This window comes from Montipora foliosa, chromosome 5 (genome assembly GCF_036669935.1).
Source record: "Montipora foliosa isolate CH-2021 chromosome 5, ASM3666993v2, whole genome shotgun sequence".
Taxonomy (NCBI): Eukaryota; Metazoa; Cnidaria; class Anthozoa; order Scleractinia; family Acroporidae; genus Montipora; species Montipora foliosa.
In genome coordinates this window covers 772,184-791,394 of record NC_090873.1, presented here as the reverse complement: position 1 = coordinate 791,394, position 19,211 = coordinate 772,184, and the positions used below count along the sequence as shown (strand labels likewise).

Below are 19,211 nucleotides of genomic sequence, written 5' to 3'. Positions count from 1 at the left end.
TTTTCTTCTTTACTGTATTTCCGAAGCTTAATTACTTTGGAAAGTTCAAATAATATACCCAGCGTTGTAAATTGAAAGAATTAAGTTATAATTCATCAAGTACCGCACGTTCCCTCAGGGGAAAACCAAATAATGCAAATGCAAAATGAATGATGCGTTAAAATATTTATATTTTAAGAACCATTGCGGGTACAATATCAAGAAAATCCCGTATAATTTATAAGTATTTTTAGGGCGAGGTAGCTGAAGGAAGCTGAAATAACTGTTAGTAAGAAAGTAGAAGACATTTTGAGAACTTCTCTTTTGCAGTTGACCGCTATTCAATTCACGAGAACTGTATGGCAATCTGATATGCCGGTTACTAGTCAGTACACGAAACACATTAACAACCAAAAACATTTTACAAAATTGTAATTTATTAAATTATTGCTTCCTCCATAAGAGATTCAGGTCTTAAGTCATGTAATAGTAACAACATCTGAAAGTTGAAATAATTCACCCTGGAGCTTGGACAGGGTATACGAAAAATAACCCCAATAAATAAAACTACATGGAGTCAATATAAATTACGTGTACTAAGTAATACTATAACATTTCTCAGAGAAACTATCTTTCTTCAATGGCCCCCCTTAATTCAATATTTCAAAATTGCGTCAGCCAGTATTGATCACAGTCACAACTGTTAATTTTTAATGCTGTTAATTTGGTCAATTATTAATATGTAATCACAGACACGTCTGGTGATTTAAGCTGAACTTGTCAAAACAAAATTTTGAATACCAGAGTAGAATTTGTTGACAAAAGCATACAGTGACTTCACTTTTGAGAGTGGTGTATTGAGCACCAGACAGCAGCTCTTTGCTGGCGGCACTGAGCTTTGTAACAAAAATACAAAGCAACGTAAAGAGACTTTCAAAAACATTGAAGATATTGCCCTTTGTTGTGTATGCTTCAATACTAAGTTATGACTGTTCCACAGTGGCATCATCTCCCGGACGTTTTCGTTCGAAAGTTGAACTGAAAGGTCTTCACTATTTTCCTTTTTCCTTTTCGTAGTCTCTTTTGTAGTTCTCGTGTTAAAAGCTGCTATCGTTTATATCTCATCCACCACACAACGCAACGGATAACAAGGTTGATATTGTTTTGTATTCAAACGCGCAAGTTTGAACAATTAATTTGATTCAGACAGTTGTATTGTATTGTATTGTATTGTTACATGTGCTATTTGTAACAAGTGTTAAGTGGTAATTTGCGCAAAAAACCCGTCGCTTATGTCATACCCATAAAATAATGCTCGCTTCCGTTTCGAGTGACTTTGTATCAAAAAGGAGCGCTGACAAGAAATTAGATCATCTTAATTTAGCTCCATATTGTTTTTTTAATTAGTTAAGCAAGATTTGCCTCAGCTATTTACAATTTCACGTTTGGTACAATTCACTATGATCAATATGATTTTATGAACCGTGTTTTTTTGTGAAACCAAAAAACGTTGTTATTCTTGTGATATCCCGTGATGCACTTTGCGACACGTATGGCTTCACACGCTCCTTGGAAATTAATTTATCTTGAAATACCTGTGGCAAAAGGAAAAAATAAACAACAACAATTAAACGAGGTGAAGCAATATGCAACTTGTATTATAGCTTCGAGCTGGGACAGGAAAACCACAGAAGGCGACAAGAAAATAACTGAGAGGAGAAGGGAGAGTCAGAGAACGCTTGTCACGTGATAACTTTTTTGAGCCTGCGATACGGTTTTTGTGCTCTACCAATTGCGCAAACTGGGAACTGGTCGTTTTGCGTAGATGTGATCCGATCCAGTTCAGTCCAGTCCAGTTACCGCTTTTACTTTTGTCTATCAATTCATTCCTTTTGCATTGCTGTATTTCTTATTTATTGCCATGTTCCAATTTATGATATTGGCATTTCACGTGTAAGGAAGTTGTTTAAAACAGCGTGGCACGCTCCCTTTACGAAACAACGCGATTCTTAGTTTTCAAGTTTGGATCAAATCGTCATGCAAACATGCTGTCAAAAGTCATACCTGCAATGTGTTCTGTGTACACCCAAGGATCAGATGAGTCAATGTAGAAAAGAAGAAAAAACGTACAGTGAGTTAAGTCACGTTCACTAAGGGTGTTGAAGGGATGATGATAGCTCTCTCGTAAGGTACAGTGTGATCGGCTCGCTCGTTACCCATGCAATGCGGAAACAAAAGGCTAAACAACAGAAGCAAGATGGATACCTAACAACACTGGAGACTGCTACAATACTAAATATATCAAAACAGTGGATAGCGTTGAACGCGTGCGCTGATTGGCTGCTCAAACTCCGGATATCCTTTGCTATTGACCTCCGAGCAACTGGCGCGGAATTTGCGCCCGAAAATCTTGTAATCTTTGCAGGAATAAATGAGTTGAAATCATCTTTTTGTGCTATATTATCGCACTGTTTTAGTATATATTATCGCACTGTTTTAGTATATACTAAAACAACTATTCACCTCAGTGTCGGTGGCTAGTGGTGGATATTTCAGTAGTGTAGCAGCTCTCGAAACCTGCTATTGAATGGTATTGAAAGCAGCTTCTATTGTTTGCATCTCGTGTAAACCCATGGAACGTGTTTTGTGCAGTCATCTGTCTAATCACCTAGAGATCAGTAATATGCTTACCCGTCACCAACATGGCTTCCGGAAAGGCTTCTCTATTGAAACACAGCTCATCTCTGTCCTCGACGATTGGTTATCCTTGCTGGACAAGCGAATCAGGACAGATGTACTCTTCATTGACTTTTCAAATGCCTTTAACTCAGTTCCCCAGCAGAAACTCCTACTTAAGCTCAATTATTATGGCATCACTGGTAATAGTCTTTTTTGGATTGAGAACTTCCTTTTGGACCGCACTCAGTGTGTCCAGGTTTCTGGTACAAAGTCTTCTCGGACCAGTGTTACCTCTGGTGTCCCCCAAGGCAAAGTCCTAGGTCCCCTCTCGTTCCTATCTACATCAATGATATTGTCTATAACCTCAACTCTAAAATCAAGTTATTTGCTGATGATGCTGTTCTCTGTTATGAAATCTCAAGTGTTCGTGATGCCAGTTTATTCCAACAAGACCTTGACACTCTACCCTACTAGGCCACTACTTGGCAAATGAATTTTAATTTAACTAAATTGAGGTAAAAATTATCGGGAAAAATGCGCGACGTTTCGACCGAACTTCGGTCATTATCAAGCTCTAAAGTCTAATGCCCTTGTTTCTTCTTTTGCCAGTCACTTCCACTGAGATTTGTCCTCCGTGTTTTAAAAACAAGTGATATACATGTGACAGTGTCAATAGCACATGACCTACGATCTGCGACGTCCCTCCTTGATCTTGAATCCGTTTAACGGCAACAGCATTGGTGTCTTGTGGGTTGTCAATCATTAACTATGACCTCGATATAACGAATATTTTGGTCGTTTCCCCTCAAGTTCGTTACATCGAGGTTTTCGATATAACGAACCCTCAATTTAACGAACAAATTTGGCCGGTCCCCGGCGACTTCGTTAAATCGAGGTTCCACTGTAGAGAAGAATTATATTGAAGCCCAAAAGTATCTTGCAATGAAGGCCACGCTCGCGTTTTATTGGCTTATCGTGTTCGTTACCATGACGACACGTATATTCTCACATGTGAAAGATAAAAATTATATGTTCACTGTGGGCGGTGAAGATATTATTTTTAAGTAAAAGGAGAAATCCTTGTATTTTATCAGTATCTATATAATAAGTATGTTTTTAAGTCTAAGTCATTGTTTCAATTGTTTAGTCTTTTGTTTTTGGTTTGGGTAGCGAACCAATCACATTATACGTTACGAGAGATGCTACATCACCCACCACTAGGCACCTCCACTTCGGTGAATAGTTGCTAAATATTGTTAGTATCACCCAACTAGTGGACTAATGCAAATGCTGCATTTTGATTGACTACGCTACTAGAGGACTATTAGCAGTAGTCCTCGAGTAGCGAAAAGCCAGACGCTCTCTTTCGTTTTATTCCCAAATAAATATATTTTCAACTTGCATTTGCTAACTTTATTATTGCCTTTTCTGTCCGACTAGTTGGGTGATACTAAAACAATTAGACCCTTCGCCCTCAAGGGCTACAGGTCAATAGCCCATTCGGCTTCGCCTCATGGGCTATTGACCCGTAGCCCTTGCGGGCTACGGTTCTAATTGTTAATTATTATTATTATTAATAACATTATTATGATATACTCAACAGAGTATCGCCTTTCTGATTGTTCAACGACATAAATATCTAGGTTACAGGGTGCAATACGAAAGTTGCTATGTTAACAAAGCGATAGAGTAATCTTTTGTAGTACAATAAATAAAAAAAATCGTATGAACTTGCTCGTGACTTTCGTGATTTATGGTCTCTCGTGACGTTTTGAGAGTTCTCAAATTGCTCTCAGCTATGGCTTATGCCAATTTTGAGAACTTTCAAGACATTGCTCCTGCCCAAAACTCACGAAATGAACTCGCGTTCATACGATTTCCAATACTTATTATTGTTAATATTATGAGAGCTGCTCTACTACCCTATTGGACTTATCACGGATAACCTCTGATTCAGACCCATTCCTTACCGGGACAGCCTGCTTGGTGAGGGCCTGCTGCTGGTGTTTTGCCGTCTGGGCAGCACCCATATGTTGTTGCTGCGCATGAGTTAGCCACGGCGTATGCAAGTGTACTTGGGGCTAGAGGATATAAAATATGAAGCGTTTTATTCACATGCATGTTCTCCATACCATCCTAACCACTTCATTGTTGCTGTAGGTTAAAGAGAATTTATCGTTTGCTAATAGGAACCTTACTTTCACAGTTGATGCCAGACCAGTGCACGGGACAGTGACATTCATATGAGGATCCTTTTGCAATGCAAACTCCTCCATTTTCGCAAGGGCTTGGGTGACAATGGTCCTCGTCTGATAAAACAACGGTAAGTACAAATTGAGGTACGATAGAGATCAGCGACTGCATATGGATCATCGAACCCATTAACCCTTTCATGGTCTTTCATTCCCACGACTGAAACGTTCGTTCTCCTAACTAGTACCATGGCCTTTTTGGTTGGGTAGTCATGATAATTTGGTGTTATATCAAGATCACACCTCTCAAGCATCTGATAATAATCTTCATTCTCAATACCTTTCTGACTGACATTTCATTGAATTGTGAGGAGAATTTATGTACTGATCATTCCTGGGAATCAAATTTGTTCCGCTATGTAATGTTTGTCTTTCTGAATAATAGCGCCTCGATGATACAAGTATAGGTGGTCGAAGGTGAAATGCGTCCGAGAGGCAACGGGCAAAAGGGCAAATTAAAAATCAGAGGCCCCTGTAGGATTCGAACGTACGACCTTTTTGACACTGGGCTACCCACTGGGCTACACGAATCCCTTGGGAGGTATAGCGGTTATCTAAGTTCTTCACTGGAAGGTGTTCCACTAGTCTGCGGTCTTGACAATATCATACGCCTCCACTGTGTAAATGACATGTATGTTAATAGCAACTAGTTTGTCAACCTGGGGCGGTTGTTCGAAGCCTGGTTAGCGCTAACCGTTGGTTAAGAGGTATCAAAAGCTATGGGTTTCCATGGTATTTAACGCTGGTTAGCGCTAACCATGCTTCGAGCAACCCGGGCCTGGATGACATTTTGCAATTACAACTACACTCTGCGAGACACTTTAACATTTCATTCGGACTTCACTCTATTGCTAACTTAACAATTCCTCCCCAACCAACGTTGGTAGTTGGCCGTGTCCGAGAAGTTTGAGTTTTTCAACATTTCCAAGGGGTGGAGAGGGTTTTAGTTGATGAAGAGATAATTTTTTGTAATACGAAAGAAAAAGTGTGTTTTCTAACCGAAGATATGAAGTGTCTCAAGACATTTTGTCGCAGATTATAGTCTTCATTTTTATCGCATCTTAATATCGGCTGATAAAAGTATCCCGTACCTTCACATGTTAGCCCTGTCCATCCCGAGATACAAGAACACAGGAAGTCGTCGCCCTCGATCTCACACACTCCGCCATGGTGACAAGGGTTAGGATGACAGCTGTCTCGTTCTGACGCAGCAAACAAACAATGGCGATATAATTAAATCATAGCTTTGTATCATCATCAATATTCACTAAGACCAACCACCGAAAGAAGCCTCTAAAAGCGTGATTAAATGGAGATGGAAATGAAAACGAGAGAACTCCTGTAAATTTAAAAACGAAGCCCGAAGTTGTATATTTATTCTTAGGTAAATTCGATGTCTTCTCTCTTAGCTTCTCGACGCCATTTTGAAGCTATGGAAAGCAGAACTTGGAGGATACGCAGTTTTTAATTTCTGGTGTTCCCAGGCCTCTTGACGACGATCGATGCAGTGCTGCGTTTACGTGCCTGGGTTTCCCCTCCTCACGACGAACGGAAAGAGATTGAGCCATGATGGAAAAGGCAGACTAAGAATCTTACCGACCAAATGAATCACTCGTCTGGTAATTTCCTTTGCAAAGAAAAAATCATGAAACATGCCTATTCTTGGTTTTCACTCACGTGATCAACAGCCATGTTTTACAACGAAAACAAAAGGAAACACTTGCATAAAAATAGGGTTCAAATCCCGGAGGATTGGTTCGGGGCACCAACATTGCCGCCGTTTCTTTGTTTAGGGGCTCCAAAATGGCGACCGTGACATCATGTGAAAACCAAGAATAGGCCATTTTACAGTTGTTTGCTCTGCAACCTAGCCTATGAATGGCTGCGAGGCTGCCGGTGACCTTGCATTGATACAGCCCCGACTGCTTTTATCATGCAAATTGTGTTGTTGTAATTCTAATTAGTCCGTATTAACAAAAGCACGGAGGTTTGTATCAAAACAGGGTCACCGGCAGCCTCGCTTCCATTCGTAGGCCAGGTAACTTAGCTACAACTGTAAAATGGTCTATTGAACTAGCAGTGCAAAAATTATGCTCGTTTTAAAAAAAAAATGCCATACCGACCTGCGCAGTTGATTCCTTTGAAGCCTGGCGGACATGTACACGTATATCCTCCACTGTTTTCAAAGCATGTACCACCATTTTGACACGGAGTCGAATGGCACTTTAGCTCCTCTGAAAATCAAGGACAGTAACTGAGTTTCGTTGACATTAAAGATTGTGCGCTTTCATTTTTTGGCAATTTATTTGTATCTACCTTCACAGTTGTATCCTCTAAACCCTTCCGGGCATTGGCATTTGTATGTTCCAGTGATTTCCTGAATGCACGTTCCTCCATTTTGACAGGGAACCGAGTGACATCTGTCTGGTTCTGTTTTGTGAAAAACAAAATTCTTTAATATTCACTCAGTCAAGGAGTCTCACAAATGTCGGTCTGGCAAAGGGATTGCACGCGAAACATCACAGCCTTAATTAATGAATCAATTTTTGTTTCGCCTTCTAACAGAATAGCCGTTTTCACGGTTAGTTTTTGTCATTTGCATTACAATGTAATCTAGCATGTATGTGAGGCAATTTCGGGCTATTTTGTAGTTTTAACCCAAAATTGCCTCGCATCAACGTTAGCTTACATCGTAATGCAAATGAGAAAAACTAACCGTGAAAGTGGGCTATTGTAATCTGTCACACCCCGTGATAGTCTCCTTCGCAACCGTTTTTAAATACCACGCAACGTGACATCCCAAAAACAGCTGCAAAGGATACTAACCCTGTGAACGCATGTGCAACACTAAACTGATCATACATGTACACTGTTTAAATATTTTATCCAAGATGAGTTAACAAGTAGATTTCAATATGTTTGCGATGCGTCTGTTCAGTTAGAGATCAAAGATTACGTCAAAATGAGAACAAAAAAATGGCACATGATAGCCGAGTTTGTCACTGATGTTTTTACCACATTTTGAAGTCTCTTCTATGATCTATTACTTTACAGACGCACGATAACATGGATTCTATTTGTTTTATGTAACGAATAATTGAAAGGTTTTGATGATAACGTCAGCTGTGCGTCTGTCCTCTATTGGATCACGGTGAGAACCAATCAAAATGGGTGCATTGTTGAGCTTATTATATAAACAAATATAATATTACCGTGACAATACCTTGACAATTAATGCCTCTGAATCCCTCCACGCAAAGACAGTGGTACGAATTACCAAACTGAGAACATGTTCCGCCATTACCACAAGGATTGGACTCGCAGAGATTTATTTCCTCTAGAAAATGAAAAAAACAATGCAACTCAAAGCAGGTGCTGAACACTTGATTTTGACACGTATGTCTTGTAAGACGTCATATAATGTGACATTTTGATACCGCTTACATGATATAACTTTTACGCATTGTTCTGTCACCTTTACACGATAGGACTTCGTGGTTGTTAAAATTGAAGGAAGCGAACATAACTACCTCTGAGGTAGTTACGCAGTTCAAAATCGATTTCCATCAAGTAAGCCTCACAAACAACGGTGTACTGAGACTGCCCAGCATCGACTGGATTAAGCATTGTGCGTGCTCGCGAACACTCAGGTTTTTCTCCTAAGTGAAAAAAAAGAAGGATATTTTGACGTTTTAATCCATTCCACCGACCTTCACAATCTTTTCCTCTAAATCCACGCGAGCATTCACATTTATAATCCTCCTCTTCTATCAGCTCTCTGCAGATTCCACTATTTTGACACGGGTTAGGCTCGCATTTTTTCTCCACTGAAAAGCAAAAGAAGAACAAGGCATAAAATTATAGCTTCAAATGTGCGAGTCTTATTGGCGAAGTTCATCAGCAGAAAAACTAGATGAAGCATGGGAATAGAAGCGTACCCTTGACTTCTAACCTTAATTTACACTTCATTGTTTACGTAGTAAATAAAGCGTGCCCATGTCATTATACAGCGAATTTTGAACGTAGCATCAAAATAGCGCACAGCTCATTTCATCTGGCTGTGGTGCTGTGCTCCGAAATCTCACATGGACCGTGTAGCGGCCGCCAAAAGCGCCTTATGTATACTTTAGGCCATCTGTAAGAAAAAGATCTCTTTGGTCGGCGCGCTTCTTCCTTGCTAGCAGAGTTCTCTTTCCTTTTGCGTTCGCTGACGAGTACGGGAAAACAGACCTCTGCCATGGGTCGAAACTCTCTTTGATCCAACCGTGGACGGCACGCTTGAAACCGCATGCCCCACGATATGTTTGCTCGCTGTGACTTGAGCCCGCTGTGTCCCGCGCATTTCTTTACAGTATTTCCGCTGTTGTTAAGTGAGCCCACAGAACATGAAGTATCACGTGAGGATTCGGTCGCTAAGTAACCGCCGCGTAAGCTCAACACAGTGAGTTTCGACCCATGGCAGATGTCTCTTTTCCCGTACTCGTCAGCCCAGCGAACGGAAAAGACGAGAGATCTCTGCTAGCAGGGAAACGCTCTTCGTAATTCAGACCCTAATTGACTGCAGCGAAGTCTGATGAGCAAGGCCTGTTTATTTCTTTGATCTTTCGTTGAGATGTACTATTTAACCCTCTTTAGATCTGACCTCGGCCTTAATGTCTAGTTTCAGTAGAATTCCTGTTTGGCAATCAGGCATCTCTAGTGGTCGTTCTAACCAGCACTTTCATTTCAGAGACAAACGTGGATCTAAACTCGCATAGCCTACTTTCGCAGTTCTTTCCTCTGAAACCGTGTGGACACACGCATTTGTATAGGTTGGGTCCTTGATTCAGGCATGTACCACTGTTCAGACAAGGGTTAGAGTCGCAAACTGACACCATTGCTGTAATGAAAAACGAGAGGGCGGTTAAAAGAGGGAGCTTAGGCACAAACGATGACTTCATTTTATCATACATGTTCATATTATTTGGTATCATGAAGCAGTTCAAGTTCAAGTTTCAAGTTTATTTTCAGAGAGTAAACGTGCAAGACACGACACCTAAGAATACATATTGCGATTACAGTTGTCACAAGTCGTTCGGAATTGATATGTGCACTGACTGTCTATAAACTTAAACTCGCATAGACAGTAGCAGAGGTGTAGAAAGAAACTTCCAGTAAACGGTAGCGTCACGTGCTCATTTGGTCATTTCACGTCGTTGTGTAACTGAAGACTTCAAAGAAATGAATCAAAATGAAGGGCGCATGTAAAGAGAAGGCAGCCATTAGTTTTGCTCATTCAAAATGCAGATTTTTGGCGTTGCCGCTATCGTTGCGTAGGCCGCTCCCTTAAGCCTGGTTTTCACTAGCGATGCAAGCTCAAGCACAAGCACAAGCACAAGAAAAAGTAGCTTATGTTATTGAAATCAAGTGTCAAAATAAGCATCAAAATCATCCACAGAATCCGCCATTTTGTTCAACTGCTCGGACGCGGGGAATCTGGAACGAGTGCTTTAATTGGGCAGACATAGCAAATTTTCCTTGTGCTTATGCTGTGTTTCGTTTTCACACGACGCAAGCAAAGGCAAGCATGCATAGGCGCAAGTAAGGAAAAGGAAAAGGAAAGCTTTGATCCTTGTGCTTGGGCTATCTTCAACCCCCGTTTTTACGGTGAAATAAGCGCTTTTGCTTGAGTCGCTTTACGCAATTGCGATTATGGGTGTTTATAAACTGCCGCACTTGTTAAGAGATATGGAAGTGGATTCTATTAGCCACAAAGCTTACTATCAACGTGGTATCGTATCGTTGCGCGACGTATTCCGTTGAATGGAGCTACGCCTTAATTAAATCGAGACCTTCGAAAGCGAATCCAGTCTTGTACTGTTTGTGGACCAAGCCTGATTGGGAATTTGCGACTTTGATTCGCACCAAAATTGTCAAGCTCAGAGGCAAGTTGCGTCGCACAAGACCAATTTAACACTTTACTTACTTTCACAGTTGATTCCTGAAAATCCTGCTAAACAGGAACATGTGTAAGAATTATGATTATCGAAACACGTCCCTCCGTTTCTGCAAGGATTGCTTCGACATTTACTCTCGACTGCAAAAATAGGGAAGAAGAAATGCGGAGTAAATAATACAGTTGTAGTTTGAAGAACCGTACATAAAGCATGCGTGTTTCAACCATTTTCGTTCGTTCATGAGTTCATGCATCTCAATGCTTCATAAAGCAAGCATAAATTTAGGCTTATCGCACTATCCGTAAGCGGAATTCAATACAATCATCATATTTATTGAACACCTTCGTCTAAGTGTTCTTGACACTTAGTGAGTGCAGCGTCAGCCCAGTGCTCGAATGGACCTTGGTTTATATCCCGATGGGGTCTCGGACATTTTAGGAGATACGTTATATTTCCAACTTCTTTCCGTTTATTCACGAGTGAAGACATCGCATTGCTGCAAAAATTCTGAGATTTCCAACATTTTAAACTTAATTTTAATTATCGCGTTTAAGCAAGTTTTGTAACAATAGAAAAACTTACTCTCGCAAGCTGAGCCGCTGAACCCTTCTAGACACATACAATTGTGCGTTCCAAGCGCTTCCATACATGTTCCACCATTCAGGCATGGGTTCATAAAACACAGGTTTTCCACTGTTAAACGTAGTATACAATATTTAATAAGTATCCATCGAGAAGGGTGGGAAAGTAAATAGCGGAGGATACGTATCTCGCAGCTTCGCGGTTGGTAAAAATCCATCACTTTTACACGAGGTACACAAGTGTAAAACCAGAAAACACCAAAAAGATATGAACCGAAGAGATTACTATAGTTGGAAACAATTTTGTTTCTTTCTTTTTGGTTTCTCAGAGGTGAACAGTACCTTTGTATCATCTCCGAGTTAACCACTCAGAATGTTCCGAAAACAAATAAAGCAAGGAACTTTGTAACCTCTCCTCCACCATGAAAACACGAAAACAGAACAAGAGTTCAAGGCAAAAGCTTGTTTTTGTAGCTTTCTATCTGGTCTATAAGTTAACCTTTTTTGTTAATAGGTCATTTATCATGGGATAAAGGAAACTTCACGTTTCCCAGGCGGTAAATAAACACAGCGTCTAGTAAATTATATTTAAAATTGGTTGATCTTATTAGTTAATTTCTCACAAATCCTCAGCTCAGTACGTTTACAACGGAACGTTTCGCAATTTGTCTGTGTTATGGTCAAGGGCAGCCCAAAAAAGGCTTGGTGGCTTTACAGAAAACTCTGATACTTTCTTTCATTCTTTAATGCACCAATTGTTGAAAAAGTGATGAAATATGAATTCGCATGCGTATACCTTCACATGACGGGCCTTTGTACTCTGCTGGGCAGGAACATTCAAACCCATCATCCATTTCAGTGCATGTTCCTCCATTTCTACACGGGTTCGGCTGGCATTTATTTTTCTCTGTTAAAGAAATATTTGGTGAGCATTGAAGGTAATTAGGTGAAATTTGACTCGGTTGACTTTGACCATTATCAAGCAAATTCAACCTAACGTATGACAGTGAAATATTTGAATGTAATTCGTTTAAACCTTCGGCTTGTGACAACTCGAAGCGTGATTGATCGTCGCAGTCGAGAGAGCAGCTTAAGCAGTTAACAAGGAAAAACCTGAAAAGAATGCAGACTTGAACGGGACTCGAATCGAAGCCAGTGAGATTACACTGAGCTACCAAACCATCTGCGAGCTGGAGGGTTTCGAGTTCATAAGGGGTACACACAGAAAAGAAAAGACGTTGCGCTAACGGGGAAAAGAGATACTGAGAGTTCCCCGATGCTTGAGTATTTCGTAAAACTAAAACTACCCCCCTCCCCTCCCCCCCGCCCCCCCCCCCCCATCAAAAAAAGAGGGTAAATCAGTGTACACATGTCATCAAAAAACCCAAACGTAACGTGAAGCAAATAGATGCGGCCGTCGTCAAACGCCGGAGATTTCCTCAGATCAAGTGATAATTATACTCTCACATCTGAATGGCTGAATATTCATTCATTCGCCTGTTGGAAACCTCACAGCAGGCTGAAATAGAGGATATTACATGGTCGCACGACTTGTTTTATTCATTTTCGGAAAGGCGAAAAAGTGGTCACCAACCGCCAAAACTCGCATGTTGTGTAACATGAAACAATATATAAAAGTTATGGAAAAATCAAGATCATGATGCATGTAATGTCATATTGAGTCATAAAATGTTAACGTAGGAGACAACAATTATATTACAGCACAAAAGTATCTTACAATGAAGGGGAAACCTGATTTGTATTGCCTTATCGTGTTAGTTTCCATGAAGACATGTGGAAGACAAAAATAATATCTTCACTGTGCGTGGTGAAGATGTGATATTTTGGTGAAAAGGAAAATCCTAGTATTTCATCTGTATCCAATATAGTATATAAGAAAAAGGTAGACTGCATACCTTCACAATTGGTTCCCTTGTATCCCTCCATGCAGGTACAGATGAATCCACCATTTGCCTCTGTACAAATTCCTCCATTACGACAAGGATTAGGATGACATTTGTTTTCCTCTTTAAGAAAATAACAAACAAAGTCAAAGTTGAGTGAAGCTTGAATTGGCTCTAATTACTTTAGTCCCATTCATTCTACATCGGGTCAATACTTTTATGTGTGTAAGACAGTGGTGCTTAGACCTGTAAGGGCACGAGAGAGCGAATTGGCGCTTTTTTTTCCTTTAACCATTTTTACAATTTTTTTTTCACACTTCCATTTTGTATATATTTCCATCTCGCGCGTTTACATCTTAGTTTTTAAAGGCTTTAGTCTCGAAGGCGAAAGCTTACGTTTTTAATTTTTTCTTAACCAGAGAACTCTTTTTTACATGAATATATGACAGGTATGCTACAAAAATCCGAGCGTTGGACCCGTGCAATTTCACCAAGGCACATTATATGATAAAGTTTATATAGTACGCGTACAAATATTTTTTTGGCTTTCTTAAAGAAAAAATATATTTTCTTCTTGGAAGCTACCCTCGATGGGGTTAACCTCTTTTAATATTATTGTTATTGATTGTATGAATTAAGCATTGTCATTACTTTTATTCTCATCATTATTGTCATTCATTTTGAGACTAATTTGCTAGTTATACTGAACTACAAGCGACTCGTGGAAGTTGCGTAGGCCTTTCGGAAACGTCGTAATTAGTCATTGGAAGGGCCTGGGTTCGACTTTGTTGGGAGTGCGCGGATGCTTTTCGACTATGCCATCATAGATACTGATGTATCTACCCTTTAATTTTGAACATTCCGCTAATCTCGTTCCCAGGGTCTCTCTTCTTCCCTCAAAGAGAGACCCTGGGAACTAGGTTGACATTCCCTTACCATCGCAATCTGTTCCTTTAAATCCCGGTGCACACATACATTCGTAGCCATCTCTGACCTCATGGCACGTCGCGCCATTTTGGCAAGGATTTGGATTACAGTGACGCTCTGTAAAATGGATAAACCGTGTTTTCACCCACGTGATAGACTCTTAGCCTTCTTGCATGCATTTGCACTTATTTTATAAAAGTATTTGATTAAAAAGTTTAGCGATAAAAAATTTTGATTTAAAAACATTTTAAAAAAGTTTGACGACGTTTCGACGTTCACATAACGTCATTCTCAAGTCAAAATGAATAAGAATTAAACAAGTATATATAATATACAAACAATAGGAACTAATGTACAATAGAAAATATGTATGAGAATAAGAATAAAATACAATAGGAAACAATAAAAATTAAGTAAAAAGTTTTGCATTTTGCACCACTTCAGGGAACATCATGGTAGTCTCCTGGGATTGAAAAGCAGCCAATTTCACGTGCTTAAGAAGTGCAGCAGCAAATTTAACTGTCTTGTTTTCGAAATGCTGTTCATCAGGAAACTTAAACCTTCTCTCAATGTACGAAGTGACCCCATTAATGCAAAACATTTTACTTAATTTTTATTGTTTTCTATTGTATTTTATTCTTATTCTCATACATATTTTCTATTGTACATTAGTTCCTATTGTTTACTTATCTTATATATACTTGTTTAATTCTTATTCATTTTGACTTGAGAATGACGTTATGTGAACGTCGAAACGTCGTCAAACTTTTTTAAAATGTTTTTAAATCAAAATTTTTTATCGCTAAACTTTTTAATCAAATGCTTCAATAAGTCACTACTTTTATAAAAGTAGACATCTGAATGTTGTTTTAGTTAGTGCTGATGTTACCAGTGACGCAAGCTTTAGAACAAGCAGCATAGAGGACATAACCTTCACTGTTATACATTTCAGCCACAAGCTCACGGATAACAATTTAACTCTTATTTAAAGAACGGACCTGAATATTTACGAGTGAAAATTTTACTAACTTTAATACAATTTTACTGTAACAATAGAGCTACTAAGCTGCGAAAGAGCGATGATTTTGGGTAATAAAATGAAACTATATGAAAACTCTACATTTGAAAATATTTGGAAAAACGTAGTTAGTGTTGTTAATAAGGTGGTATCGTGTGGTAAAATTAACACCCCCGGTATTGGTGGTCTATCTCTCCTTCAATATAACGTCGTCTTTCGCATTCATACGTCAGTAGGTTGGGTGGGTAGGTGGCTTTAAGTATGGAGTGACAGCGGCTGCTTGAGGAGCCTTTATAGGCTGCTTTTCTATCTCACCCCACAGAGAGAATTGTAAACCCCTAGGAGACTGTATATAAAGCATTACCATTGCCCTGTAGGTATTAAAACGATTTCCAAAAGAGCGGACATGTCGAAGGGCGAATCTCGGGCTGTGACATAAGGACATTAACGTCACATGATGTTTGCCGATTCAATCAAAAGGACCTTTCTTAAGAACAAAAGACTACTTAATTTCAAGTGAATTCGTCTGTGTATGTTGCTTGTTCTTTTACCGGGAAAGATTAGGCTCTAAAAGGACAGCCTTCTTATTCCGGCGTTAACGCCTTTATCAAAAGTTATATTTATAAGCCAGACTGTTAATAATACGATTTCTTTCGCTGTATTTAAAATTCAGCCTTTTTACCTCAACGAGAATGAGTGAATCGAAGCCACTTAATGTGTCAGGCCTAACAGGTTCTTAATTCATAAATTGCGACGCCCAATTTATGGGTGACTAGCGATTATAAATCAAAATGTTTTTAACTATCACTTACCTTCTTCATCCTCTTCGTCATCCGCGTACATTCTCGTGGGATCATAAAATGAAAAAGGAAAAGCGCGATGGTGCATTCCTCCATACAAACCTCGAGAGAAGAACTCATTGTAAGGAATGGGCATCGGCGGTCTCGGAATTCTCGTTGTTACAATAGTTCTCTGCGTCATAGGAGGTGGTCGCATCAACATGTACGGATGGGGTAACGCGGTGTGGAACGGATGCATTATATACTGTCTTTTGCGTTCATAGTTATGTTTTAACGATAAAATATTTTTTGACTTCTTTAACGGCTTACTGGTCCGTAACTCTCGGGCGCCATGCTGGTTTTCGTTCACCGGGTCGCGTAATACCAGTTGTGTTTGTTTCTGTCTGATCGCAACTTGTTTTGTCTTTTCTCGTGTTTCCTCCGTCTCTGATAATCTTGATGATCGCTTGTCCTTGCGATTGGGTCTCGCATCGATTTCACACAAAATTACAAGCAGCACAGAACCCAAAATAATTCCCCTTATTCTTGTCTTCATTTTGGTCGTTTTTCGAGGAAGAAGGGAACTCTTTCGACGGAATGGATTAAAGGTCATACTTTTGTGTTTACGTACCACCTCAAAATACTGACCTGCGATTGGTCAATGTAAGACCTAAATGACACTCCGTGTGGATGTATTGTTTGAATTCGTAAATAAAATATGGCTTCAATTTTGAGTCAAGAACAGCAATTTATCGGGAAAGGTGACACAAGATTTTGTCGTAATCTATTGTAGCATCAGCCTTGTTATAAATTTAGCACTGGTTGCTCTCAGTAACTGAGGCACAAGACAAAACTCTATGGGGCTCCAAATAAAGACCGGTAATATTATGACACTCAAATATATATATATTAAACTGTTCAAATAGTAACAGTTTCCCATTAAGTGAGGACAATTATCATTGTAGTGGAGTAAGCTCACTGAAGAGATGAACAGTTAAGCTGATACTGAGCTTCTTTAGAGAATTAGAAGACGTCGGCCTTCTGCAAAATTTCTTTGTTTGCTTACGGTTTGATAGTTGAAAGAAATAAACAAAGGATCGTAATTATGCTCAACAAAGAAAGCAAATTGATTTTATTGAGAAACATATTTCATTCCTAGCGTTGTAGCGTTATTACTGTTCTTTTCTTCAAGGGACTAAGGGAAAGAGAAAACTCATTTTCTCTTGCCAAGGACCATTTTGGGAGGGACGGGAGCAGGGGCGCGAATAATGGGCTCCTTTTAAGCCCAACAAAATTCTACTATAATCCAAACACGTAAGTGGCTTTCATATTATAATAAGTTTTCGTTCAAGGAATTTAATGGTTTTGGCATATCAGAACATAGACAGGCTCCACGCTATCTACCCAAAATTGTTCATGATCCCTTGGTTAAAACTCGCTATATTTAAGAGTAAAAAAATGTTTAACAATGGCGCACGTGCGCAAACCCTCTTCCAGTTTTCGTTTAATTTTTTTTGCTGCTGAAGCAGGTGTGACCAATTCTGCGTGTTTTGGAAAACAGTTGAACCCAAGTTCATCAAACATGTCAAATGCTTTTTTTTTGTCAAACCCTTTTTGTATAGGTCATGACAAGCAGCTACAGGGAATTTAATCAAGAAGAAGAGAATCAGCGAGTACGACATGGAAAACGTTACTTCAAAGTATAACTTTCCGTTTCATCTCCTTGACGTTTTACAAGAAAGGCAAAGTATCCTTTCAAGGGCACGAACGGTTTTACTGAGGTAAAAATTGATCCTGAATGAAAGATTCACTGTCGCACGCTCAACTGAGTTGCCTGGTTTGGTTAGTTCACGTTGTTGTTTTGCGTGGCGATAGAATATGCTAAAACATGTGCTTCAAGTGCAGCACGATCATTTTTCCTTATTAAAGCAATCATAGTTAATAGACGGGAATGGTTATGAAACCCGACAACTTTCTTTGTTGTAGGTTTTTGTTCTATTTTTTGGCCTTGACCGTGCCCAAAACACAAAAGTTGTTTACTCCGTACTTAGGAACTAACCAATAGAAACGTGTTGGTTTACGTAATTTATGCATAGTGCATGAGCGCAAAACAAAAGATTGTGCACGGTCGTGGACTTCCCAAACCAAATCTTGGCAGCTTTGTTTGCTCCTTTGATGTTTGCCAAGCTTCCAAACCAGTCCCCTCTATTAACTATGAAGCAACGATATACGTTTTTTGAGGCGTTTCACCTAATTAGATGCACGCCCAATTTTGACATCCCTTACGAAGTGTCCCTTTAAGTCCAAGCAGGAGCCCATCACCGGGAGCGTGCAACGGGGTTTCACAAGGAAGGTTATTTTTAGATTGAATTTCCTGCTAATGAGACTCCCACAGGAGCCCGATGACCAATTACAAGAAATTAAGCTGACGTCATAGGGTCACCGAACCGTAACTGACTTTGTTTTTTGACCTAATTCGCGGGAAGGGCTAGTCTAAAAATAAACCTACTTGTGAAAACGCCCGTTTCACAGACGCTGTATGGAAGTTGCACGCTCCAGGATGGGCTCCTGGTCCAAGCCTTTAATATTTGATACCTGTTTCCAACAACAAGGGAAGGGTAAATGTTAGCATTATTTTTTAGCTTAGGGTAAATGCAGCTCTTTATCCTTACTTGAGGAACAGCATTTGGGTGACACTTTGGGACGTTCACTGTCCGTATTCCGAGACACCCGCTGATGTTGAATTTGGGGGGAAGAACAAGGGGACACTTGACATTGGGGGCATTTCTGGACATTTCTGCTTTCCGTAGCCGTGGCCCTTACTAATAGCGAGTTTAAGAAATGACTACGGCTACTGCAACGACAACGCCACAAAACAGTAATATCATTGCTTAAAAGAGGAGAAATAATTGTGCTGCGTGTGCAGCACTCATATCACGAAGTACGTCTGCCGTACTCTGCGTGACAACGACGTGAAATCACTAAGGAGCAAGGATGGCACAGTCGGTTACTGCGCGGCCTTGGTGCAAGACTTCCCGAGTTCGATCCTCGGATCTCTCATCATTGTTTCGACGTGTTTCCTTTCAGTGTAGCTCAAGTAGCTTTAAACACCCTTAAAACGGAGCACTGATGAAGAGGGGGGGGGGGGGGGGGGAG

General features: G+C 39.9%; 1 protein-coding gene and 1 long non-coding RNA gene across 5 annotated transcripts in view; one reads left to right on the top strand and one right to left on the bottom strand.

The window, feature by feature from the left end:
• Nucleotides 1-19,185, top strand: part of LOC138003295 (uncharacterized) — a 35,959-nt gene extending 16,774 nt beyond the window's left edge. For all 4 annotated transcript variants that reach the window (XR_011123479.1, XR_011123477.1, XR_011123478.1 and 1 more), the window contains 3 exons: nt 4,865-4,981; nt 6,320-6,529; nt 17,678-19,185. This is a non-coding gene — a long non-coding RNA (uncharacterized lncRNA). The remainder of the gene's footprint in view (nt 1-4,864; nt 4,982-6,319; nt 6,530-17,677) is intronic.
• On the bottom strand, nt 242-16,641 carry LOC138003293 (fibropellin-1-like). Its single transcript, XM_068849259.1, has 16 exons — nt 16,089-16,641; nt 14,268-14,375; nt 13,344-13,454; nt 12,224-12,334; nt 11,429-11,539; nt 10,876-10,986; nt 9,673-9,789; nt 8,621-8,737; nt 8,134-8,247; nt 7,227-7,340; nt 7,034-7,144; nt 6,002-6,112; nt 4,857-4,967; nt 4,629-4,739; nt 2,044-2,055; nt 242-1,574 (listed from the first exon to the last, which is right to left on the bottom strand). The coding sequence occupies exons 1-16, from the start codon at nt 16,609-16,611 to the stop codon at nt 1,561-1,563; spliced, it is 2,007 nt and encodes a 668-aa protein (XP_068705360.1). The 5' UTR covers nt 16,612-16,641; the 3' UTR covers nt 242-1,560.
• Nucleotides 19,186-19,211: the final 26 nt, after the last annotated feature.